Genomic DNA, 25,550 nt, shown 5'->3' on the forward strand with positions numbered 1-25,550 from the left:
TCAACACCCTGAGCAGAGGCAGAGTATCTGGAAGTCACCTGGGGCTCGGGGGAGGGGGCAAGCGTCCACGCAGCTGATGCAGCTGGGCAGCAGCAGAGGTGGGGTCACGTGCCTCCTCATCCCTCCTCGCCTTCTTCCTTGCCTGCAAGCCCCGTGCAGCTGGGTCTTTCTCCAGCCCTGGAACAGAGATGTGCTGTTGTTCCCAGCCACCGTTTCCACAAGCCCAGACCGACCCGCGGGGGCACTGTGCTCCATCCCATGGGGACAGCACAGCAGTGATGCACGCACTAGCCCACAGCCAAGCTCCAGGCAGCACCTGCTCGGCCGTCAGCCAGACGAGCCCACCACGCTGGTGTCTCCCAACACCACAGACGAGGCCACCAGGCCGCTGACCTCTGCAGGGCAGCGTCCATCCCCAAGTCCTGAGAACAGGGTGAAAGCAGATTCCTCAACACTATCAGGGCCCTCCCTGACCCCTGCTGGCCCCTCTGTGGGGCGCACAGCTCCCCTGCCCCATGCAAGCCACGGTCCCAGGGCGGCACAGGGTGTGGATGATGTCACCAGAGGCAAGGCACCCCGTGGGAATCGCCCCCTCCCCACACTCGCTGTGGGGGCCAAGGGCCTGCACTGAGCACTCTCCCCGCTGACAGCCTGCAGGCTGAGTGCGCTCACACCTTGAGAACTGTGATCTGCCAGGAAGGAAGGAAACAGGCTGAGCAGCGTGTCCCAGAGGACGAGACGTCAAGAGGTCAAGTGTGCTGCACGCTCCCCAAGGGCCTAGGGGCCCGGAGCTTGGGAAGAGGAGGGGAGAGTGGAGACCACCCCCACAGAATGCGGTAACGACTTGCCAGGCAGGTGGAGGCGCACGTGAGCGGCACGCACCCCAGGCAGCAGGTGGGGGACGAAGCCGGGGGCAGCTTTCACAGCTCAGGTGGGGAGACCAGATGCGCAGCACACAGGTGTCAGCATCGCCATTACCGGACCCCAGAAGCACAGAAAATATAACTGGAGTTTGGAAACAGCTGAAGAAGTAAGACACCCAATTTTCCTGGAATTTGGGAAAGACCAAAAGGGCCTGCTGAGTGCCAAGAAAGAGATGGAGAAAACTTGGCTAATGCAGTTACGAGGAGATTTAGAGACGTTGAAGATGAAAAGAAAGATCCAAAAAGCTTCCAAAGAGAAAAGGCGGACACCTTGAAAGACAAGCATCCTACCAATGCCAGCATTTTTAACAGTGACGGTGAAGGTGAAGTATCTGGAGACCATCCTGAGGAGGTTGAAGCAAAAGACGTTCACACTTAGAACTTTCTCTCTAGCTCACTAGCATCTCGCGGTGCCCGTGATGGACGGTCCCGTGCACACGAGACCCCCTCTGGAGCCACTGGAAGGCCTGCTTCGAAAACACTCCCCGAGAAAGTAAGTGATCTGTCCGGGAGGAAAGTGAGTTTGGGGCAAGGCATGCGAATGTAAGTGCAAAGTGACGGCCATGCCTCTCGCTGCACACCCAGCACCAGAGCTGAGCCAGCACCGGGGTGAGCACAGTGCGGGGCTGGGGAGGGCTGCGGGGGGAGGGGGGTGCAGACATCGTTACGCTGTGACCGGAACCGCGCACAGGAAACATGGGGATGAAGCTTTCAAAAATGCGGGATAACCCTCAGAAAAATCAGTGATCTTACAATTGTATTAATATTTAATGAATGTTTTAAAAACGAACAGAAAAAACATTAACCTACCAAACCAAAGGTGGGAAAAAGAAAAAAACAAGTGGGCAGTGAAGTGCCTGGGACACTGAACAACAATTCATTAAATGGATTAAAATCAGCTAAAAGGCAGATTAGTCCTAAAACTTTTAGCAACTTGCGGTCCACACAAGACCCACTTAAAGCAAATGGTCAGCAAAACGATGAAGCTGAAGAGGGCCATGTGGACTTACCCTGCAAGTGGGACAGAGAAAGCAGAGACAGCAGCTTCGCCAGGACAACCGGGGTTCAGGCTCAGAATGGACATATGAGCAGAGACACGGCGCACGTGGTAAGCAGCTCAGGGGCTTGCCGTGCCCGGCTCTGCAGACCCTCATAAAACAGACCAAAAAGGTCAAATTCACAGCCACAAGGGGTGCTGTAACCGCGAAGCCTTTCAGAACACACGCACACCTGACCGGACCACCAGGCAGGAGGACCGGGGGACCTCAGCGTCCCCAGACCACGGTCCCTGGGTCACGGAGCGGTCAGGAGGAGCCGAGCAAAGGGCAGTGGAGACCCAGATGTCAGAGACTGACACACACACCCTTCCTGAGCACGCAGACGCGCGGGGCTGAGGGTCCTGCTGAACACAGCTCCACCCAGCACTCTCCAACACCGAAGCACCAATACCGGATTTAGAGGGAAAATCGGAAAGGACATGGCAGCACCGAGGACTGGACACCAGGGAAGGCTTCCCGGCCATTCGGGACTTGAGGAAGAGACTCGCTGGGCCGGTGCCGCTGGGAGGGGCCGCGTCTGCTTCAGGCGTGGGCTCTCTGCAGCAGGGGTAGCCTGACTCGACCTGGAGACGGCCAGCCCAATCCTTCGTGGGCGTCAGCGGACAGGCCACTTTCTGCGCATGGTTTTCCCCGCACGTGGCTGCGCATAGCTGGTTTCGCGGGGGCTCCAGAAGCCCACGGGCCCTTCGCAGGAAACACCTGCTGGCGCCTACTCCAGACGCCCAGCAAGCCTGCCTGCTGCCCTTTCTCAGGTTCCCGCGGCTGAGAGTGGAAGACCGCTCGGGCGTGACGGGTCCCCCAGCGTGGGGACGACAGACCAGGCTCCATCATCACCATGACACCCTAGCCCCAGCTCCCAAAACCCCCCAACACCCCTACTCGGGATACTGACAAGAGCCTGTCACGGTTAGTCAGCCCCACGAGTGTGCATGCGTGCCACACGCACGCGCCCAATGCAGAGCGGGGGCGGGAGGGAGGCTGATAAGTGGGCATTGTGGCATTTAGATGGATACAATCACAGCCTAAGGATCAATATGAGAATTCCTAGGAGTTACAAGAATGAAATATACTTTTCATTGATTTGTTGTTTTAAACCATTAAAAAGATGGGTAAGCGTGTTAAAGCAGAGTAAATACTCAGGGCGCTAAAAAAACACTACCATTTTCACATTGTTGTAGAAAATCAATCTCACTGACATACACTTTCAAAGTAAAACCCCAAAAAGCAAACAGCATGCCTCAGGCCCAGGAGTGAGCATTCTCTGGCAGAGCTGGAGGCCACATGCCACGGCCACACTGCCTGGCCAGCTGCGCCCAGCCACCAGAGGGGCGTGGGCCTCCTGTACAGGAGCCTGGCTCAAATTTACCCCCACATTTGCTTTTCGAAAGAATCCTACAAATGCCCAAATCCCCTTTTTTGTTTAAATTGACCAAGTGGCACCCATTTGCCTGGAGCACTAAGGCAGACAGGGTGGGAGCGATGAATCGATAGCGGGAAATGGAGAGGCTGCGGCTTCCACACGGAGTTAGGCCGCCGAGCTTGACATTATTGATTTTACCTAGTTCAGCTGGCCTTGTAATTAAAATGTAAATTTGAGAAAGAGATTATGTCCTGACAGAAATGGTAGGATTAAGGGGAAGATAAAAGCCCCTCGGTGAAAATTCAGAGAAAGAAATAAGAAAAGCACCAGCTTCCGCAGCTGTGTGGATTTAGACGAATCTACTGCAGGTTCACCTGCGTTTAACTGAAAAAACAGCGGCGGAATATAAACTACGTTATGAACTGACTCTCCCGGCACATTTCCAGGGCCCTGGGGCCACCGGGGCTCACAGTGGGATTTAGGGTGGTGGCCAGGGCAGACCCCACCCGGGGGCATGGCTGTCTCGGGCATGGAGTCGACCCTGGGTCATGGGCCGTCCCGACCCCTGGGACCCTCCGCAGTCCACCTGTCTGCAAACACAGATGGACAGCACCTGGCCCAGATCCATGTCGGCCACTAGCATGGCCTTCCAGGGTACAGACAGGATGCTGTGAACCTTCCAGAGAAAAGGGGTGAGCCGGTGGCAGCGAGACCAACAGGGTCTCTGCCTCCCTCCCTGGGCTCCCGAGGCGCCCTCCAGGGGCCAGGCCACGGGCACCAGGGACTCGGGCCCTGCTGGCCTCAGGTGTACAGGGGCACAGAGGAGGAGGCATCCCGCCTGCCGGACAAACACTGCAGAGCTCAGTGGGGCAGGCACACACACTACCAGGCTTGCAGACTGTCAGGATCAGGAGTATCTCTGTGTGGAAGCTGCTCTGCTCCAGCGTGGCTGGGCCCCAGCTGGCAACACCTGGAGGCAGGGTCACCCACTGTGGCGCCACGGCCGGGCTGAGTCCACGCGCGTGTCCTGTGAGCACGGTGGGCCCACACAGCCTGTCGCCCAGTCCCCTCTGCCACTCCTGCTTAGCACCTTGCCAGTGGGACTGGCGGCAGCCCCACCGTCCCTGCTGAGGGCCACGGCCTGCGTGGCAGAGTGGACGTGGCACAGACGAAGCGCTCCGTGGACTGCAGGCAGCTGTGCTCACCGCGGTCATCAGAACTGGCTACCAAGCACGGCCCCAGGCCAGAGACAAGCTCTCCCTCCTGCGGAAAGGGCTCAATGCCCTCCGAGCAGGACGTGCTGAGGGCCAGGGCAAGTGTCTGCAGCTGGAAAGCCTCGGAGAGGGGACTAGCTAGGGTCAGCATGGGGCTCCCAGGCCCCAGAGGCAGGCCCAGCGCCTCAAAGCCGGACCTCTGCTGGGCGCGCTGCCGGCCGCAGGAGGCGCTCAGGCAGGGGCTGCCCATCACCAGACTCCTCCGTTGCAGAAACTTGGAGAAGTGACCACACTGAGTGGGCTGTTCCCTGGCAGTCCTGCCCCCACTACCTACTGTCCCAGCCTGGAGCACAGGCAGCCTCGGGTGTGGCCAGGCTTCTGCTGGGCTCCGGCCTGGGCACGGGAGGGCAGTCACTGGTCCCGACAGATGCCTTAGGCAGCCCCCAGGTACCTCATGGGTTCAGGTGGCGCCTCTGGCCACAGGGAGCCCCTGCTCTGGGGGCTGGGGGGGGACAGCAGCATAAACCAGGGATGGCAGGCCATTTCAGGTGCAGAAGAACACGGAAGAACAAAGGGCAGGAGCGTTGCCTATCGGTCAGAGGAAGACCCAAAAGCTAAGAACTGAAGGCCCGTATGGCTGGAGCAGAGGGCGAGGCAGGCACACGGGCCCTGGCGGGCTGGGAGCCGGGGCGGGTCGCTGCTGCTCCCGTGTCCAGGCTGGTGCCCGGGGAGAACCGGGGCTGTGCGAGCGGCAGGCGTCTGGCCTGGATGTGCTACTTTGGCACGATGCCCCTACTGGGCCCCAGCGCCACACCTGAGCTCCAAACATCTACACTCTGGTTAACAAACTCACATTTTGCCTTATAGACTCAGAGAGAAATCGACTGGTCTGTTTTTCCAGAAAAGCTGCGGGTCTTGTTTTTATTTGCCTCCTCTGTGTGCGCTGGGTAGATCCTGCGGACCCACACCCCTGCTCGCTAGATGGCCACCATGCTGGGGTGCAGATGCGGGAAAGAAGGAAACCCCAGACAGCAAACACTAGTCAGAGCTGGGGCTGCACTTCCCAGGAACAACCCCCCTCCGCCATGAGCTACGGAGGTGTCCTGGGTCAGAGGGGGAGTCCATGACTCCACAGATGGCAAGTGGGGAAGCCCCAGCCAACAGGGCCCGGGGACTAAGGAGCCCAGCAAACAGTCACCAGTCTCCTGCCACCTCGGGAGTCACCCACAGCACTGTCCCCGGGGCACAGGAGCTGTGCGGGCTCTCTGCTCTGGGGTGCCTGCCCCACTCCTGGACTCGCTCCCCAGCGCTGAGACTTGTGTGTCCCCAGCAGGGCTGCCCCTCGTGTGGCGCCGGCCTGGCTGTGCCCACAGAATGGGTGCTGGGGCCTGCGCACCACAGGGACAGTGGGAGCCCACTGCGGGGAGGCCTTGGGGAGGAGCCTGACCCGAGAGTACCTGGGGAACAAAAGGAGAGTTTCAAGATTTTCAGTGACAGATCTGCAGTGTCAGCAGGCGGGGCGCCCCCCATGGCTGGCTTCCCCGCTCAGTGGGCCCCAGACCCCAGATGTGAGGTCACGCCCTGAGGGTCAGCATCTTTAGCAGGACCCTGCCCAGCGCCCCCCACCCCCCGCACTCACCACACTCCGGCCACAGGTGGTCGGGGATGCAGGCCTCATACCCCTCCTTCTCTGGGACCTCGACGAAGTCCCCATCATCCTCGTCCTCAGCCTCAGCCCTGTTCCCTGGGGCTGCCACCTGTGGAAACACCCCCAGACCTATGTATGAGCATAGCGCAGGGGCCTGGAGGTCCCTGGTCCTGCCACAGCACTGGAGACCCAAGATCATCTCTGGGCTTGGTCCCGCTCCTGAGCTCATGCCAGATCCGCAGCTCGCGTCCAAACCACATACAAACCTGCCCCACCACCTGGTGCCCTTGGAAATGCAGGGGAGAGGCGCAGGAGTAGGTGCGTTTCCAGAGCCTCAGGAGACCGACTTCACCCAGGGAGAGGCAGGGCCACCCCTCCCTCCAGGTCAAAGCACCACAGCCACCCCACGTCCACCCTTGTCGGAGGCAGCTCTGGGGATGCTGGTGTGACTACGACACTTCTGGAACATTCTGTTCTTAAGAATGACTTGTTAAAAAGCCACCGAGAAAATAGTTTCCTTTGGATGAGACCCCTTTTCCCACCCAGGTCAGTGTGGTGAGGGGCCCAGAGCCACCAGAGGGGCTGGGGGCCACTTCCACCATAGCCTGCCCAGAGGGCCTGAAGAACTGCACGAGGCTGGCTTCCTTTCTATGAGACCCGGACCCTCTGCCCCCACCCCGCTGGCTGGGCAGCACCCGGCCTCTCCACGGGGGTCCTCCATGGAACAGGAGTCGGGCTTCTGCAGCTGACCCCACATTCTCAGTGACCCCCCCCACAGCCCTAGGACCAGACTTGAGGCAAGCAGCCCCCACGGGATCGGTCCTTCCCAAGAGGGTCACAGCAGGGAGGAACCAGGAGTGCCCGCCCCACTGCCAGCCGGCCCTGGAGTACTCGGGAGCCAGTTCAGCCAGACCAGGGTGCAGACCCTGCACCAGTCTCAATCCCACTGAAGGAAACATCCAGGATGGAGGCCCCTGTCAGATAAATACCAACTACTGGGGCAAACTCTGGAGAACCTCGTGACACACACCTTCACTTCTGAAATCTTTCTCCACAGTACACCTCAGGGCCACTGTCGAGGCGGAGGACAGAGAGCCTGGGTGACAATGGGGGCAGGAGGCCCCCCCCCCAGGCTCAGCTGAGTCACAGACACCGGCAGCCCCCCACAGCCCCCCGTCGCTGCAGAGCTGGGCCTGGTGGTGGCCACCGCGACCGGGGACATCAGCAACCACATCTGCCGTTACCTGCGGGCCTGGGGACGCCTGCGGGGGAGCCACCGCCAGCCCCCAAGAGGCACAATCAGATGCAAATGCACTTTGTTTGGGTACAACCCACGGCGGTGCATCTGGGAAGCATGGGAGACATTAATCATCGGAAACTGTAATTTTTTGTTATCAGTCTAACACTGATCAAAAGGGAAGCCTGTCTCCACCACTGACCTGTGAAACGTCCCAATTATACTCTTTGGAAATGACAGGGGCACTTAACTCCCGAGCTGGGCAAATGATGGCGATCAATCACGTTTGAATAACAATGAGCCACGGACCTGAAAATTATTTTTGTATAGAATCTACCCAGAAATTTATGAAAGGTGGAAAGCAGCCCAAGGTTTTAGGGCATTACGGTTCTCGGCTAGTGCAGTGCGTATCAAACACTAAACAGAATTTATGTGTTTTAATTTTCTAAAAGGTAGATGTGGACTGGGTGCTACAATGCATAACACTGAGCGCCGCATTTTAAATACGGGGGTCATTTTCATAAAATATTATGCTTACCGCTCACACCCTTCAATTTCACCAGGGACTTTTACTAAATTTTCATTTCCTAAAAAATATTTAGCTGCTTAGCTATTAGGAATTATACCCTCTTTCTCCCCAACTAAAACTGTTTATTCCTGTGATGAAATATGGAGCCCGGGGCTGCTCTTTGTCCTTAAATTAACACTGCTCACAGCGGGCTAGGCCGCACCCACCTCCAGGAGGACCCACGGGGCAAGAACTGCCCTCTCAGGGTCCCCGCAGCCAGGGCGCTGGCCTCTGCAGCAACACACTTGTGTGCGTGAGCCATGAGCTCTCTAGCCGCGGGCGGCCCCCTGCAACCACAGCGACACCGGGCCAGAGATGGACTTTGCCGCTAACAGCGAATCTGCGAATCCGCGCTCCAAAGCCTCCAAGTTCAACATGGAGTTCCCGGGGCGGCGTTGGCTCTCTGAAACGCCCCAGCACCTGGGGGAGGGCAGTGACACCCACTGTCCAGAGGAAGCCCCACGACCAGGCAGTCGCACTGCTGTGACACACGTGTGACCTGCTCCAGGGCCTCACACCAAACACCGGCTCAGAGAACAGGAACACCGCCACCAGCCAGGCCAGGAAGCCCTCTCTGAAAGCCCGGCAAAACAGCACGGCCTGGGGAAACTGAGGCCGGCAGGAAGGAGCCTGGCTGGAGCCAGTCCTGGGGGAGGGGCAGGGAGGTGGCCACCTCCCCTCAAGGTCAAAGGTCACAGACTGGCCACGGGGCGGGGCACGGGTGTGTGGATGCCCTGAGGTGGCAACCGGTTGAAGGTGGGTGGTCCTCAAAATGGGATCAACTCATGAACTGTTCTCATTCTGTAGCCCCCCCACCCCACCCCCGCTGCGTCTGGGGTGTGCACCCACCTCCTCCAACAGGTGGAGTCCCTGGGCATGCAGCCTGGGAGGCCCGGGCAGGCGGTCAGAGCCCTGTGGCCCACGGACGCCTCCCATACCGGGGTGGCCCTTCAGGAGACGCCGCCAGCCGCCACTGCAGGGAGGCACAGAGGAGGGCCATGGGCCTTCTGGCGGTTTCATACAGATGGAGTCGCACCCACAGTTAAAAGGATTTAGAAAAATGAGCCTCTGGGATCATAATTAAACAAGCAATAAAATGGCTAAAATATACAACACAATCAGTGTACAGCAGCGGGGGTATCGGGGTTACCGATTATTTGAGGAGGAAGAGGAAGAGCGACCTGGCTCTGGGAGCGGGTCTGCCCGCCAAACGCATGCCCAGATGCAGCTGGGACCGTTAAATAAATTTTGTACGATCTAATTAACTCGGTGCGCAATCTCAATTACTTTTCACCCAAGAAATCACTTTTGTTCAGTTTTATGTGTGTCTGTTTCCCTTTTTAAAAAAAAAAATGATGTAAGGCCTCGTCAGACAAGTGAGCTCCAAACTGCATTTGTCTTTCAGCGGCTTGATGGCCATGCATTTAAAACCCCATTCTATCTTATAAACTAAAAATTAAACGTGCTCAGCTGTGATGGTCGTCACTGCATCTGCTATTTATATGCTAATGCCCTCCCTGGAAGGCCGTGCAAATTGCCCAGCCAGGCCAATATCTCATGTGCATCTCCAGCTGCTGGGGACGCGCCTTCAGAGGGCAGAGGGCGGTGGGGCGCGCGGGGCTGACCAGGGCAAGTACGAGGGAACAGGGACCCCCGGCCAACACCACCCGGGGCACTCCGAGCCCGCCTGGACGCAGACAAGGCCACAGTGCACGTGGTCCCCTGCTCTGCAGGAACGGAGCTGGTGCAGACGAGCATCACCGTGTTCCAGAGTGACTGTGGCCCCCTTTCCTGTCTGATACAAATCCGCGCAGGATGAGGTGCTCGACAGACAGGCCTCGCCTTGGAAACTGCCTGCTGGCGGTGCAAGCAACCAGGCTGTGGGTCAACGGGACACCTGGAGGTCCATTTCCAGGGCGAGGCTGGGGCCAAGAGCCCTGCTGGGTCTGGGCACGTCCGTCCCCCAACACAGGTGGTGACCCAGGAACCACAGGCGGGTAACTCGAGTCTGCGCTACGGTGCAGATGGGCACCCTCCCCTCCGCGGCGGTTACCCCGGGGAGCCCATGTGAGTGGCTGAGCTGCGGGACAGCACATCCCATGGAGTGCACAGTGCTTCCCCAGTTCTCACCACCCAAGGAAGCGGCATCCACACAAGAACAGGAAAACCTGCTGCGCACGCTCTCCTTCCTCAGGCCAACCTTCACAGGCAAAATGCAGGCGGCCAGTGCCCTCCGTGGCCAAGGCTCACACAACCTCCCCACAAGACTGAGTCTTACCACCTGTGTACTGGGGTAGTGACGTGACCCACCTCACAGGGCTGCTTGTGGAATCAAAGGGACGATGCGTGAAGGTGTTCAGGAGCAAGGGGTGCGCAGCAGTGCAGGGGGAGAGCTGGACGCGGCGGGGCTGTGCTCTGGGGCCCCAGGGCGCAGGGGAGAGGGCCGGCCCTGAGCAGTGGGGCACCTGTGTGCGCTGCCAGCCCTGGTGAGAAGGGCGGAAGGCGTGCGGACCCTTCCCCCGGTTCGCAGCCCTGCAGCCTCGTGGCCTTCAGCGTGATGGAGGGAGCCGCGTCTCCAGGAAGGTTGTTTACTGGCCCTGCCGCGCACAAGGTCCTGGCTGCTGGCTGATTTAGTTCCCCTGCCTCCCTGGGGTGCCTGACTCGTTCAACATTTCATTCCCCGGCTTCCTGCTCTGTCCTTTTCACCTACAGGAAGCCGGCACTCACGTGGCTCCCACGGCACAGAAAACTTGTCGGACACAATGGCAGCAGGAGCGTCCAGGGCCCCTGCCTGAGGCGGGAGGTACTTCCTCCAGCAGAAGGCCCGTCCCATCTGCTGGGGAGGCCGCGCGGGCAGGCAGCGGGCGGCCGGCACAGAAGGAAAGCCTCCCAGAGCCACATGGGGTGATGTCTGCTTTGGGAACGAGTGAGGATGTGCCCGCGGTCCAGACCCTGTGGCTGCATCAGACTGGTGTTCGGTGAGGACGGAAACACCCACATGAGTATTCTACCCGTTTATACAACCCAGCCATTAAAAAAAAATCCTGCTGATAGTTTATATAAACTGATGCTTGAAATTATTTTTTTCATAGTAGTTGGTAGGAAATTAATATTTTGTTAATTATACAACACACAATAATTAGTGATCGTGGCCACATAATTAAACCGTAGACAATTTAAAAGTTTACACAGGATTTTTATCAGTTTCACGAATGTAGCAGGCACGGATTATTACACCTCTCCCACAGCAGAGGACTGGAAACTAAATCTACCAAATGATGCTCCACATTGATCTATTTGAGATTTATACACAGCTGCTTCCAAACAGAACAGAGACACACTCTATAAAACAAACAGTTACACATATTTAAACGGACTTAAATATTTCTCAAAGATGGAACCTCTAAGTCAAAAGGAAAACAGTATGTAGAAACCAGCAACAACACAAAACCAGAAACAGGACACCTTCCGACACCCCCACCCCGAACGGCTTGTTCCCAGGACTCCTCCCCAGCATCTGAGCTGCCAGCCAGGAGCCCTGTGTTTGTGCTCATCTCTGACACATTTGTCAGAGGTCCTAAAATCCTCAAATCCCACGTTCCCGAATCAGCATCCCCAGCTCGGCCAGCTGTGCACGCGGTTACCACACCGACCCCGCCAGGTTGGGAAACGCTACGGCAAATGATTTAAAGCCCTGTCCGTTTTACTTGAAAATGAGCAGAGAGCAACTTGTTGGTAACTTCTAATTACCGCAGTGGCTCCCATGGCCGCCCACCCTGCGCGGAGTGGGAGCAGATGTGCAGATATGTGGCGCGTCTATTCTGGGAAGCGGTGCTCACCTGAGCGGGGTGCTGCCACTCAGCCACTCGAGCCCCAATCGCTTCATCTCCAGGTGCCGCCACCCGCCAGCGCGGGTGAGCACAATCTCCAAGGATTTCACTTCTCCACCAACTGATTTAAAAAACACAATCTCCAAGGCACAATCTCCGAAATCCTTGGAGATTGTGCCTTTTTTAAATCAGTTGGTGGAGAAGTGTCTGGAAAGTGTCCGTTCGGCTGACAGAGGCAGTGATGCGCCCTTCCCGCTGAAGCCACGCCACCTTCCCACAGGCGGCTTCAGCCTACAGGGCCCCAGTGACCCGCGAGTCTGAGTCTTGGCCGGCCCTCCTATCCATGCAGGAGGGGCAGGGCCCCTTCAGCCACAGCCGTCCTCCAGGTTGGCCCCCCCCTCGCCGTGCTCCCCCGAGGTTCCCTGACCAGCCTGCCCAGAGCAGCATGGAGCTGCCCCCACCAGACGCTCCCTCGGATGCCTGGGGGGCAGTGCCGGGGGCTCCCAAACAGTCCAGGCACAGGCCAGGCACTGGCTGGGGCTGGGGCCGGCCCCGCAGAACACCTTGTGCCTCCTGCACTGGGAGGCCCTGGCCTCACTGGGCCCGTTAGGAGAACTGCCCTTCCCCTGGGGGCCCTAGAGCTGTGAGGCGAGAAGGTTCTGCTGCCAGCTCTGGGCTCCGAGTCCTGCCCACCCCAGCAGTGCTGCGGACCCCAGGCCTGGCGGGGAAGGTCATGCTGTCCAACCAGTCCTCACGGCTTCCGGGGCTCTCCCCAAAGCCCCAGCTGCCCTGAGGGTGCTTCCCCGGGTTCCTTCAGACACAGCGCGAGCCCCTGCTAGGCAGGGGGGCCGGTCGTCAGGGCGCCATGAATCCCCACACCCCTCCCTGCTATGAGGCCAGCCGCTGCCCTGATGCCAAGACCCTGGCTCGTCCAGCATTCAGAGATAAGTCCCTCCCGACGTCCTAGACAAGCCAACTGGATCACCTCCCTCCTGAGACCAGAGAACAGCGCTCCTCGGGTGTTAAAAAAAAAAAAAAAAAAAAAGCACCTTGGTCAAAATTCACACAGCTATCTTCTTGGTGAGCTCACAGCCCCCAAGCAAGGCTCTACGAAAAGCCTCGCGCCCAAAGAAACCCCGCTAGGACATCAGCCGGCAAACGCCAGGCAGCCTGCAGGCCCTGCTCCCAGCCCAGAACTTTCTTCAGACACCACAGCTTTGCTGTAGAAAGACAAGACCGCCCTCTGCCGGTCCCTGGGGCCCCCACACCCTGCACCTGGAAGACAGCCGGTGGGGCCATCCCTCAGAAGCGCACGCCAGGGTAGCGGCCCTGCGCCAGGTGTCCAGGGGCTCTGGAGGAGTCAGGTCGCTGGGTGCCAAGACCCACGGTGTCAGCCGCCGCCCGTCCCGGGTCCGAGGGGCTCCGAACCTGCTCTTTTCCCTCTCCCCGCACCCCAGGCTCCTGCTCTAAGCGGTACGTCCAACCAGAGCAGAGGTGCAAATACGCCACTCAGGGGGCCAGGTGCGGGGTCCCAGCACCCTCGCAGAGAGGTGCACGCTGGAGTCCGCTTCCCTGCCTCTAAGAGGGCAGCGGCTGTGCTGACCCCCACTGTAGTCCAGCTCTGAGCGCCCTGCCCTGCTGGCAGGCCCCCGAGGACACCTGCGGAGGGACGTGGCTCTCATGTCCATCTCAGCATCAAGGTCTAGGCCTGGCACAGGTCACGGGAGGGGGGCCCCCAAAGTCACCTAGTGTCCCAAGAGCTGATGGACCTCACCCATGCCCCATCAGCTAAGTGTGGGCCTGTCCCTGCTCCACAACCTTGCCTGGGGATGCAGCACTCAAGAGGACTAGCCTCCCCCTCCCAAACCTGTGCCTGTGAGGTGCCACACGACCAGAAGATGCCCAGCCTTGACCAGCCTCCCCAGATGGGGCACCAGGCTGCATGTTCACCCCACCTTGCCACCCGGGAGCTCCTCTGTAGGGCCCTGCTTGGGACCATGGCGTCCACCTCCCCAGGCCAGGGACACGGCCTTCTGCATAAGTCCGAGGACAAGTCCTGATTCTGTGTCTACCTCAGACACCCCAACACCAAGTGTCCTTGGCCACGATGCAGGTGGACAAGAAGAAATGCTGAAGCCCCGAAGGCCCTCACCAGCTCACGGGAGGCTCTGCTGGGCACTCGGGAGGCTCAGGGTATAGCAGTGCGGCGGGGCTGGCCTGGATCTCAGCTCAGCCCATGGCCGCCTCCTCCAGGGCCCTGGGATCTTCCTCCCAACTAGAACCTTCTGCCTCCTCCTGCAGCTCTCCCATGCCCTCCTGCCCTGGACCCTGGACCCACCCTCCATCCACAGGGAGGCTTGCGCTGTGCTCTCTGGCCCCCCAGGCCAAAACTTCCATTTCAGGAAAGGAGCTCCCAGCAGGGCAGGAACCAGAATACTTCCAAGCCCCAGTGACTCCTGCTGACTCAGAAAACAGCTCAAAGAGGACATCCTGCAGTCACCCCTCCCCAGGCTGCTGGCGGCACTCACCTCCCTCCAGCGCCCTTCCTCAGGCTGGATGTCCAGCTCTCCCAATTGCCTCAGGGCCCTTTCCAGTTCCATCTTCAGGTCGATGGCAGCTTCCAGGTGCCCACCGTGGATCCCTGCGCGGGTGAATATCTGCCAACAAGGGGGCGCATCATTCAGGCAGGCCGGGGCACCCTCCCCACCCCCCCGGCGTACACCCCCGCACACCCCATGGCCCCGACTCTGCCCCGGCACCCCGGCACGCGGGGACCTCACCTGGACCCAGGAGCACACAGCTGGCAGGAAGGTGTTTTGGATAAGCTTGAGCGCGTCCCGGGCGGAGTGGATGACAGCGTGATTGTCTTCGTCCTCACGCACCCTCAGGTTGTCTGTAACAAAGCACGCAGGGTCACTAGAGGCACCAGGGCCGGTCACCCAGCACCACGGAGGGTGCCCCAGCCACGTTCTGCCCAGGACCCCATACCTCGTGCCCGAGAAACAGATTCAGTACTTTAAGATTCTGATTTTGGTGCAGACCATTTTAGCCTGAGCCCGATGCCTCCCTCCACACCAGACCTCGAGACCCCACACAGCATTCTCACGGACAGACAAGACCCCAGTCCATCCGCCGAGCCCCGGGAGCCCTGGAGCCCCTTCCCACTGCTGCCCACACGGCCCTCCCTCTGCGTCCCGCCACCCCAGCCTGTCTTCAGCCGGGCACCCCCACCTCCTGCACATGGCCTGCTCACCCCCCAACCCCGCCAGACGGCTGTTAGTTCCCTGGGGCTGGTGGGACCCAAGATGCCTGGGGGTGGCAAGTCTTCACACAGCTAGGCAGCCTGACTGCCCTTCCTCTGTGAACACCCCCAAAGGGCTCCCAACCACACCTGCATCATCACGGTGCAGAACGTGGTGAGAAGCTGCTGTCCAACCACGTTTTCCTCTGAGCCAGAGCGGGGGGGCGCCTGATCCCTGACAGTCACCCTCCGATCCCGATGGGCCTGGGACCAGGCCCTGCAGCCTCCCCAGTCCCTTGGAGGATCAGGCCTGCCCATCACACGGAGGACCTTGGGGTGGAGCCACGGGCCCCAAGCCTCAAGTCACCCCTCACCCCGACCTTGGAGTCCCTGCCCTGCTCAGAGTCCCAAGAAGTCTGGGCTCTCGCCAGCGTCCCTAGGGCCCATGGCTGAGGGAAGAGAGCCCTGGCCAGGCGGCAGGAGCGGCGCTTACCTGAGGAGAGCTCCACGTCTAGTGTGTACTTGTGGGAACCCAGCCCGTGGCGCCGCACAAACCCTTCCTCATCGCTGTCGCTGTCTTCCTCCTCCTCGGCCCCTGTGGCCCCCCGGGGCGGCCCCTCCCCACTGCCGGCTCCGGGATGGCCGGCACAGGCGAGCAGGGTCTTGCTACAGCAGGGCTGCTCCTCGTCCCCGTGATTCCTAGCGCCGGCCTGGCAAGGGGCACTCTGCTCAGACACACTGGAGACCCCCGTGGGCAACGAGGCGCTCAGGTCTGCGGCAAAGTCCAGTGGCACCAGCAGCCTGAAGCAGCTCTCCACCTCCGTGAGGCAGCACCGGATGTCCGCGGACATTTCTGCAGACACAGGTACTGCCTGTTGGGGCCCGCCAGCAAACGGCACCACCTCCCCCAGGGCAGCGCCCATGATCAAAGGGAGGGCCACGTCCCAGTAGCCGGTGGGCCCCAGCGGCAGGCGGGCTGTGTTACACGGGAGCGCAGGCTGCCCGAACTTGCGCCTCCCCCTTCCTCCCCCAACAGAGGCCGGTGCCCTGGGCGTGCGGAGGCTTGGCAATCACTGAGAAGCCACCAGCTCAGCAGCACAAGGCCACCCTCTGGGATGTCCTTGGAAACACCCTCAGGTCTGGACTTCTGCTGCGAGTTTCACTGGTGCCCTGGGAATGCCAAGTGGGCTGTGCCGCCATGAACAGAGCTTCCGGAGGCCAGAGGCCAGTGGGGAGCCATCAGCACACACACCACTCCCCAGTCCTCCATTTGGAGCAGATCTCGACCGTTCTACTCTGGCCAGCCACTTCCTGACAGGGATCTCCCTGGGGCTGGCCAACACCCTCCTCGGGGGACAGAGGACTGCTTCCAGCCTCTTCCGGGGCCAGGCACCCCAGAAGTGCCTTCAGCTGGGGCCTGCCCCTCGGGTTCCTCTCCCCCTGGCTGCCCCTCACGGAATGGGCCAGCTGCTCAGAAGCGTCAGGTTTTGGAGGTTGGGGCGCTGGCAAGAGCAAAGAGGGGCCATGAGATGAGTAGGCACATCTCCCCGCTTCCCCCAGCCGAGACCTTCACCGAAGCACGGTGCCCACGCGGCTCCGCCAGGGGGCGCGGGAGAGCAGTGGCCACCCAGACGTCCCTGGGGACAAGGCTGGGGTCTGCCCCCGCTCCCCGCTGCTGCGGCAGCAGGGTGGGCAGGCTGCACAAGGCCCTGGGCGGTGCGGCAGGTGCCCTCAGGCCTGAGAACTCACTCACCCTCCATGTCCCTGATGGCCTGCTCAGACCTCTCCCTGTAGATTCTATCCAAGCGCTTCTGCTTCTCCTCCTCCCGCTTTCTTTCTGCCAGAGTCCGCGCGCTCACGTCCTGAAAATCCACCTGGGAAATTGAAGTGGACGTGAGACCTGACTGCACAGAACACAAAGAAAATGGGTCAAACACAGGCCTAGGAGAAGACGTGCCGGCACCAGCACAGAGCCAGACCCTCTGGGTCCCTGGGGTCCAGTTCTTCCAAACACCAGGAAACACACTTGACAGCAATGATTGGTCCCCGACAGAGGCACGACCAGCCCCATCCTCCAGAAAAAGCAGCATGCTGCTGCGAGGAGTACGGGGGGAGGCCGCTCGCCCCACCCAGGGGCCTGGAAACACCCTGGGAGGGGACCCCGGATGTGCAGTGCCAGGCAGTATGCTCAGGCCAACAGTGGGGACCGGCCAGCCACCTGGACAGGAGGGCGGGGTGGCAGCAGCCAGTCCTGGTGGGTCTCATGCACTCAAGGCCACCAGAGCCCACAGCAGCCCACAAGAGGGACTCAACTCCTGGACACAGAGCAAGGCCGCGTCTGAGAAGCCGACCCTTTTCCCTCGTTTCGGCTTTCTGTGGAAGTCAAGACCAGAGGCCCAGCTCCCTCCACACATCCTCCTCCCAGAGCTGCTGCCCTGCTCCTGGGAGCACCCCCACTGCCCCCGAACACTGGCTGGCCACCGAGGCCAGACAAGTCTGTCCACCAACACAGCACAAAGTGTGGCCTGCCCACCTGTTTGCTGTGTCTTAAGAAGTGGTAGCCCAAGGAGAGCTTCTTGTAGGCCGCACCGTACTTCTCATGCCACCCTTGGATGGCCCGGGTGGCAGCCTGCCGCAGCCTCTGAGCCACCTCCCTGGGAGGCGGCAGGGGCTGCTCGTGGTCAGTGCCCAGTGTGAGCTCCAGAAACTCCTGAAAGTTGGAAACAACCAGCATCCTGAACTGATGGGACCGGGCGAAGAGCTCGTCTATGGCCTGGAATGCGGAGAGGCGGATCTCGGCGTGGTCCTGGCTCAGCTGGGCCGTGAGCAGGTGGTAGGCATGGCTGAGCTGCTCCTCTGAAGACCTAAGGACACCAGTCATCCTCACTGAGTGCCTGATACTCTGTGCGCACAGCATGCAAAGCAGCAGGGCCCTCTCCCCTTTGTCCAGAGAAGTTTGGACCAACGACTGCCCTCGGGTCCCTGCCTGTTTCTGTACGACCCACAAGCAAGAATGGTTTTTACAGGGGGCGCCTGGGTGGCTCAGTCGTTAAGCGTCTGCCTTCGGCTCAGGTCGTGATCCCGGGGTCCTGGGATGGAGCCCCGCATCGGGCTCCCTGCTCGGCGGGAAGCCTGCTTCTCCCTCTCCCACTCCCCCTGCTTGTGCTCCCTCTCTCGCTGTGTCTCTCTCTGTCAAATAAATAAATAAATTTTAAAAAAATGGTTTTTACATTTTTTAATGGCTGAAACAAACCAAAATAATACTTCATGACATGTGAAAATCTTGACAGCCAGCGTCAGTGCCCATCAAGTTTTATCAGGACACAAGCACGGCCGCTCCTTCACATCGTTCCCACTACTGTCCACAGCTGAGCCATCACTGCAGAAACTTTATGGCCTGCAAAGCCTTGAGAAGTCACCATCTGGCCCGTCAGAGAACATCAGAGCAGCTTCCATCCCAAGCGGAAACCCCAGCCCCAGCCTCCCCTGCAGACGCAGCGACGGGACTGAAGCAAAAGTGAAAGGACCTGCCCTCCGAGGAGCCTGCACACACCCTGCCCCCTCCTGTTGCCCTTCCCAGCTATCTTCCCTGCAAAAGCTGCTACTGTTCTGCGGTGTTCTGAGTCTACACTGAAACCTAATCTGAGCTGAAATTTTTTTTGTCAAAAGCTGAAGACTTCCTTAAAGCCACTTAAATTCTCCTGTTTTGTAAATACAGGATAAGGACCATCAGCAAATCTCGACTTATGCTCAACAGGTCCCAGCTGACATGGCCTTTAGAAAGCGCTCCTGCCGCGCACACCGCCCCCCCACCCAGGACCACTGCCCCACAAGGTGACCACCTGCCAGAGCTGGGCCCTGCAGGGTCCTGGGGAAACATCCTGGACCGCTCCTTCCCTGCGCAGAGAGACGACAGTGGGGACACAGGCAGGCCAGGGCTGAGAAAGATGCAGGTGGTAGAAGGCCTGACCCCGAGGGTGTGGCGGACTTGCTGAGCCAGCCAACTGGTGTGAAATGCTGAACCTTAAGACATACTTGCAAATTTTCTTCAGTTCCTTCATTTTCTCAGGATTCAGCTGGGGTTCCCCCGAAGTTGTGAGCTCTTCTACCAGCTGGGACAGTTTCTGATCCATATCTAGAAACGTGCACGGCAGAGATGTGATATGACCACCTAGCCTTCATGATCTGTTACACATTTCCTGAGCTGTGTCCTGGGCCTTCCAGGGGGCTGCAAGGCTGGCCCCTCCAGCCCTTGCCTCTGAGGCGACCTGGACGCGGAAATACAACAATTCAGATGATGTTCTGGACACAGCACTTTTGGTGGTAAATTAGGAAAAGCGCAACAACAAAATATTAACTCTGGAGCTCTACAACCCCACACACGGGAGATACCTCAGCAACACAAGAAGGAATGCAACTGCCTAAACAAAATTTAAACGAGCTTTTCCCAAATGTGACTGTGGCACTTCCTCCTTCACAATACCGTTCATTCACAGTCCACGAGGCAGCCTCTGCAGACGGCGAAGAGCGAGTGACTGCACTCTTGTAACTTGCACCCAGAGACCCAAAGGCGGATCGGAGCGGAGCACACAGCAGATGTGCAGTAAGGAAAAGGAAGGGTGATGTCCAGGGCCCCAGAAGTCAGTCGTTCGGCTCGAACTGAGACTGGGGGCAGGCAGCATGGGTGCCAGGCCGGCTGCAGGGCTGTTTTCTTCGGGAGAAGGAGGGGCCAGGCCCAGCAGGTGTACACGGCCTCTCCAGGAGGTGCTCTCCGAGCAGTGAACTTTGTCACTGACACCAACTCAATACACACTTGGCAGGGGCAGGGGGCTGCTCACCTGAGCACCCTCCCAGCATCCCCCACTGCCCGGGTGGAACTGCCGGAGTTCCTAAACCCAGGGCACCATGGCCACACCAGACAGAAGAGGGGTGTCCCGGGGAAGGGGGAGGGGACGGAGTCCTGGGGAGGGCGAGGAGGAGCACGGTGTGGGCGGGAGGACGGGGAGGGACAGGGTCCTGGGAGGGGAGGGGGAGGAGGAGCGGGGGGGGGAGGAGGAGGAGGGGGACATGTCCTGGGAGGGGAGGGGGAGGGGGAGCGGGGGGAGGAGGAGGAGGGGGAGGGACAGGGTCCTGGGAGGGGGGGAGGAGGGGGAGGAGGAGGGGGGGTAGAGACGGGGGGGGGAGGAGGGACGGTGTCCTGAAGAGGACAAGGAGGGGTTGGAGGGGGAGAGACAGGGTCCTGGGAGGGGAGGAGGAGGGGGAGGAGGAGCGGGGGGGGGAGGAGGAGCGGGGGGGAGGAGGAGCGGGGGGGAGGAGAGATGGTGGGGGGAGGGGGAAGAGGAGGAGGGGGAGGGACAGGCCCTGGGAGGGGAGGGGGAGCGGGGGGAGGAGGAGGAGGGGGAGGGACAGGGTCCTGGGAGGGGGGGAGGAGGAGGAGGAGGAGGGGGGGAGGAGGAGCGGGGGGGGGAGGAGGAGCGGGGGGGAGGAGGAGCGGGGGGGGAGGAAGAGCGGGGGGAGGAGAGATGGTGGGGGGAGGGGGAGGAGGAGGAGGGGGAGGGACAGGGTCCTGGCAGGGGGGAGGAGGGGGAGGAGGAGCGGGGGGTAGAGACGGGGGGGGGGGGGGGGAGGAGGGACGGTGTCCTGAAGAGGACAAGGAGGGGTTGGAGGGGGAGAGACAGGGTCCTGGGAGGGGAGGAGGAGGGGGAGGAGGAGCGGGGGGGGAGGAGGAGCGGGGGGGAGGAGGAGCGGGGGGGGAGGAGAGATGGTGGGGGGAGGGGGAAGAGGAGGAGGGGGAGGGACAGGCCCTGGGAGGGGAGGGGGAGCGGGGGGAGGAGGAGGAGGGGGAGGGACAGGGTCCTGGGAGGGGGGGAGGAGGAGGAGAAGGAGCGGGGGGGGGAGGAGGAGCGGGGGGGGGAGGAGGAGCGGGGGGGAGGAGGAGCGGGGGGGGAGGAGAGATGGTGGGGGGAGGGGGAAGAGGAGGAGGGGGAGGGACAGGCCCTGGGAGGGGAGGGGGAGCGGGGGGAGGAGGAGGAGGGGGAGGGACAGGGTCCTGGCAGGGGGGGAGGAGGGGGAGGAGGAGCGGGGGGGGTAGAGACGGGGGGGGGGGAGGAGGGACGGTGTCCCGAAGAGGACAAGGAGGGGTTGGAGGGGGAGAGACAGGGTTCTGGGAGGGGGAGAAAGAAGAGGAGGAGCGGGGGAGGAGGGACGGCGTCCCAGGAAGAAAGCGGGGGAGGCGCGGAGCGTCCTGGGGAGAAGGAGGGAAACAGTCCCGCGGACGAGGCCGGCCCTCGGAGGGGACCAGCCCGGCCGCAGCCCCTGCCGGGTATCGCGACGACCGCGACACCTACCGCGCACCAGGCCGCTCGCCTCGCCCCTCCCCTTCCGGCGGAGAACCCGCCCCTATCACGTGCCCCAACTCGCCGCAGTCATTGGCTCGCCCTCGCACGGGCTGCGCGGGGACGAAGGTCAGCGCTGCGACGACCGCACCTAGGCGCTACGCGACCGCTGTCACCTTAGCCCGCCCTTTCCGGCGGGGGCCCCGCCCTCCTCCTGTCACGTGGCCCCGAGCTCGGCAGCCAGTGGCTCGCCCTGACCCTGGAGACGGGAGCGCCGGGGCGGGGCCGAGGTCTGCGCGGTGACGCAGGCGCGCTCCCGGAGGGTCGGGACGGCCGAGGCGGGCGAAAAAAGGAAGCGGGAGGGCGCAGCAAGTCCTTAAAGGAGCCGCGTGCCCGGGTGCCGGGGCGAGGCGGGGCGGACCCGAGGGGGGTGAGCCGGGTCTCCACGCCGCGGTCGCCCAGGAGTGTGGGATCCCCGGGCCCTGCCACCGCAACAGGCGGGCCGGGAAGGCCCGGGGGGGAGCCGGTGCGCGCTTCTCCCGCGGGCGCCGGAGACCCCGCCTCCACGCGCCGCCCCGCGCTGCCCGCTGCCCAGAGGGGCCGGGGAGGAGGCGGCAGGGGGGTTCCCCCAGGGCCGGGGCCCGCACGACGTTCGGGGTTGGGTGACGTGAAAAGGGGCGGCTTGCGTGGCGGCCCCCAGCCCCTGCCGGCACGCGGGGCCCTGGCCGTCCCTGACCCGCCGTCGGACGCCCGCGGGTGTGTCCGCGCCGCTCCCGGAGGCGGTCAGCTCGGGAGCCCTCGCCGTGCAGGCGGACACGCCTCCGGGCGCTGGCGGGGCGCCTGCCAGGCTTCGTCATTCCCCAGGACGCCCCTCGCCCCTGCCCGCTGCGCAGTGCAGGCCCGGCTGGCCTCGCCGGGGCCCCGCAGTCGCTCGCTCCTCGTGCAGCCCGGGCCCCGACCCGCGCCGTCCAGCCGCCCGTGCGCACCCATGGGTCCTGGGCAACCCCCCCCGGGGAAGCGGGCCCTGGGGGGGATCCCCTCACCTCTCTGGCCTGCTGCACCTGAGGGTCCTCTCGGGGCCAGGCGGTGGCCTCACCCATCCCCTGCGCCCTGTGTGCCCCCCTCCCACAGGCTGTGTGGCCACCGCCCCGTTTGGGTTTTGTCTCTGCCTTTTCCTCGGGAACGCCTGCCTCACCCGTAGGTACTGAGGCCCCCGGTGCTTGAGGCTCTTTGAGGGGGTCTCAACAGGTGCTCAGAAAGCAGTGCAGATGGATGCACAACCGGATGAAAGCACCGCAGACCGAGGCGCACTAGGCTGTTAACTATCAGCACAAGAGCATGCTGTTCCTGGAAAGAGCTGTGCATTTGCCCTGCACCCCCTTCTCCTCCTTTGACACCTGCGTCCCCCCAGGCGGCCTGTGATGTTTGTGTGGCCCAGTCCCGTCTCCTGCCTACCACCCTTGGCACAGCTGATGGGGTGTCTGTCCTTCCACTTACTCAGGCCAGTGACCTGGGGGCTCATGGGCCCCTGTGTCCAACCGACTGGGGGACCCCCCATAGGCCCAGCAGCTGCCTGTCCCCCCATATCTACCCTCACACCCCTGGAGGCCACTCACCTCACGGCAGCCAGGATGAAACTGTCAGCGCTGCCCACCGCCCGCCTCTCCAGCCCTGCTGCTTCCGTCCGTGGAGCCCACTCTCCGGCCCGGAAGGCTGCTCCCAGCCCACCCTCGCCGGCCTTGGAATTAGCCCCCTCCCTCCCTCTTAGGCAACTCCACTTCATCCTGTGGTGCTGACTCCCTATCACACAAGGTCCATAATCTTATTTTTTTGTTTTCTCTTTGCTCCCAGAACCTATGCTCCATGAGAACAGGGATCTTTATTTTGTTCCATGAGGTCAGATACACAGTAGGTGCTCGGTATTGAATGTTAAGTAAATAGATTTAGCCCCGATGAATGTGTTGAGACCTAGAGGATATTGCAGAAGAAGCAACTGGGACTTTCAGAGATGAGGAAACCCAGTGGGACGCACAAAACCCTTCCGAGGCGCGTCAGAACCAGAGCGTGGACAAGCAGCGATGAAAAGCAGGGGAAGAGAAAGCGCAACGTATAGTTAACAGAGGTAAGAACACCAGACTTCTTGGTCAGAACGTCACAAGCTCGAAGATAGTGGCATGAAATCGTTAACGTACTAAAAGAAAAAACACCTGTCAACCTGGATTGTATATGCAGTGAACTATCCTTCCCAACCTGAATTAGATCGAAATAGAACACTTTCAGACCAAGAAAAGCTGAGTGAATTCATCGCCAGCAGGTCTGCATGGAAGCATGCAGTAAATTCTTCAGATGAGGAAAATGCTAGCAGATGCAAACTTAGATCTATAAAAGCAGTGAAGACTGCTGTAATTGGCAAATGTGGGTAAATACAAGATCCATTTTGTTTCTGTTCCCAGGGTCCTCGGATCAAGTCCTGCATCGGGCTCCCTGCTCGGCAGGAAGCCTTCTTCTCCCTCTCCCACTCCCCCTGCTTGTGTTCCCTCTCTCAATCTGTCAAATAAATGGGTAAAATCTTTAAAAAAAAAAAAAGATCTATTTTGTTTCAAATTTCTTTTCTAAATCATTGCTTACTGAAAGCCTAACAAGGAATTGCAGGGTACAGAACACAGAACATCTGTAGAAGTAAATAGATGGAAACAGTCGGGTGCAAAGGGCAGGAGGGAGAGAGGCCATAAGTTTCTCAGATTCCTATGTTTACGTCAAGTGGTATCATATTTGAAGGCAGCCGTGGTAGTTAAAGAGGTACACGACCCGAGTAGCCTCAGGTACAACAGCTAAGAAGTCAACAGAAAGAACAACCTTTGGTCTGAAGATGGCTGGTAAAGACAGAGAACAGAAGAGGACAGGCAGGACAAATGGAAAGAGTGAAAAGACCAGATTAGATCCAGCAGTAATCATCACATGAACTATCAGTCTAGACACTCGCTCAGCTGAAAGGCAGTGATTGTCCAACTGGACTAAAAAGACCCAAGGGTATGCTGTCTACAAGAAACAGACCTCAAATTTAAGACTTGGGTTAGAAGCAAGAGGATCAAGAAAGAGCTAACGTACGAACACTAAGCAGATGAGGGCCGGAGTGGCTGGGCCGAGATGAAGTGGACTTTATAACAAGATGTTACCGGGGAGGGTGCTTGTGCCAAATAACAGAGATTCCAAATACACGAAGCAGAAGCGCATGGACACAAAGGGGACACAGACAAATTCACCTGTAAACTTCCGAGAGCAAGTAGTGAGAAGATCAGTAAGGACAGGAGAGACTAGCTGCCCACCACAAACTTGACCTGGCTTGCACTTGCAGGGCACGCCCCCGACAGCAGGCAGATGTTCACTTGCAGTGCATGCGGAACACTTAACCAAGGCTGACATAAAACAAACCTCCGTAAATTTGAAAGGATTAAAACCATATGGAGTAGATTTTCTAACAGAATTAAATTAGAACTTAATAACAAAAAATGTCTGGAAAGTCTCCAAGTATTTGAAAATTAGCTAACAGGCTTCTATAATCTGTGGGTCAAAGGGGGAAAAAATCACAATGGAAATTATTTTGAACTGCATGAAAATGAAAACAACATTAAAATGTATGGGATGTTTATATTAGAAAGGAAAGGCCCCAAAGCAGTAATCTAATCTTCCCCTTAAGAAGCTAGAAAAAGGACAATTAAACCTAAAATAAGCAGGAGGAAGAAAACAATAAAGAAAGAAATTACATAGAAAACAGGCAAACAATAGGGAAAAATCAAAGACTGAAAGGTGGTTCTTTGAAATAATCCATAAAATTGATAAGCCTCTAGGTAGATATCAAGAGAAAAGAAGAAACAAACGACCAATATCAGGAATGAGAGGGGACATCACTACAGATCCTACAGATGTTAAAAAATTAAATAGAGTATGTTGTGAACAACTAGCTCAGCAAAGTACGAGCAAGTCAGATCCAGCAATACATTAAGACCTACACCATGACCACTGGAGGCTCATCTCAGGAACGGAAGGTCTGTTCAACTGCTCAAAGCCAATCGCCAGTTGTGTAGTTCTCTGTGTCACCCATATCAGAACAAAGGAGAAGAGCCTTATGGTAATCT

General features: G+C 59.6%; 1 protein-coding gene across 4 annotated transcripts in view; it reads right to left on the reverse strand.

Moving 5' to 3' along the window:
• Positions 1–21,490, reverse strand: part of UVSSA (UV stimulated scaffold protein A) — a 35,284-nt gene extending 13,794 nt beyond the window's left edge. Inside the window, exons 1-9 of one of the 4 annotated variants that reach the window (XM_028089074.2) lie at positions 21,427–21,490; positions 19,115–19,214; positions 17,613–17,943; positions 16,833–16,953; positions 15,573–15,932; positions 14,619–14,731; positions 14,367–14,495; positions 6,195–6,312; positions 39–177 (exon numbers count right to left, since the gene is read on the reverse strand). In XM_028089074.2, the coding sequence (XP_027944875.1) occupies positions 39–177; positions 6,195–6,312; positions 14,367–14,495; positions 14,619–14,731; positions 15,573–15,932; positions 16,833–16,953; positions 17,613–17,943; positions 19,115–19,212 (1,409 nt within the window). In that variant the 5' untranslated portion in view covers positions 19,213–19,214; positions 21,427–21,490. The other 3 variants (XM_028089070.2, XM_028089077.2, XM_028089064.2) reach the window with 3 other exon arrangements.
• Between the last annotated feature and the right edge of the window lie 4,060 nt (positions 21,491–25,550).

This window comes from Eumetopias jubatus, unplaced genomic scaffold (genome assembly GCF_037043125.1).
Source record: "Eumetopias jubatus isolate StellerSeaLion01/CBP00866 unplaced genomic scaffold, mEumJub1_p1.0 scaffold_2, whole genome shotgun sequence".
Lineage (NCBI taxonomy): Eukaryota > Metazoa > Chordata > Mammalia > Carnivora > Otariidae > Eumetopias > Eumetopias jubatus.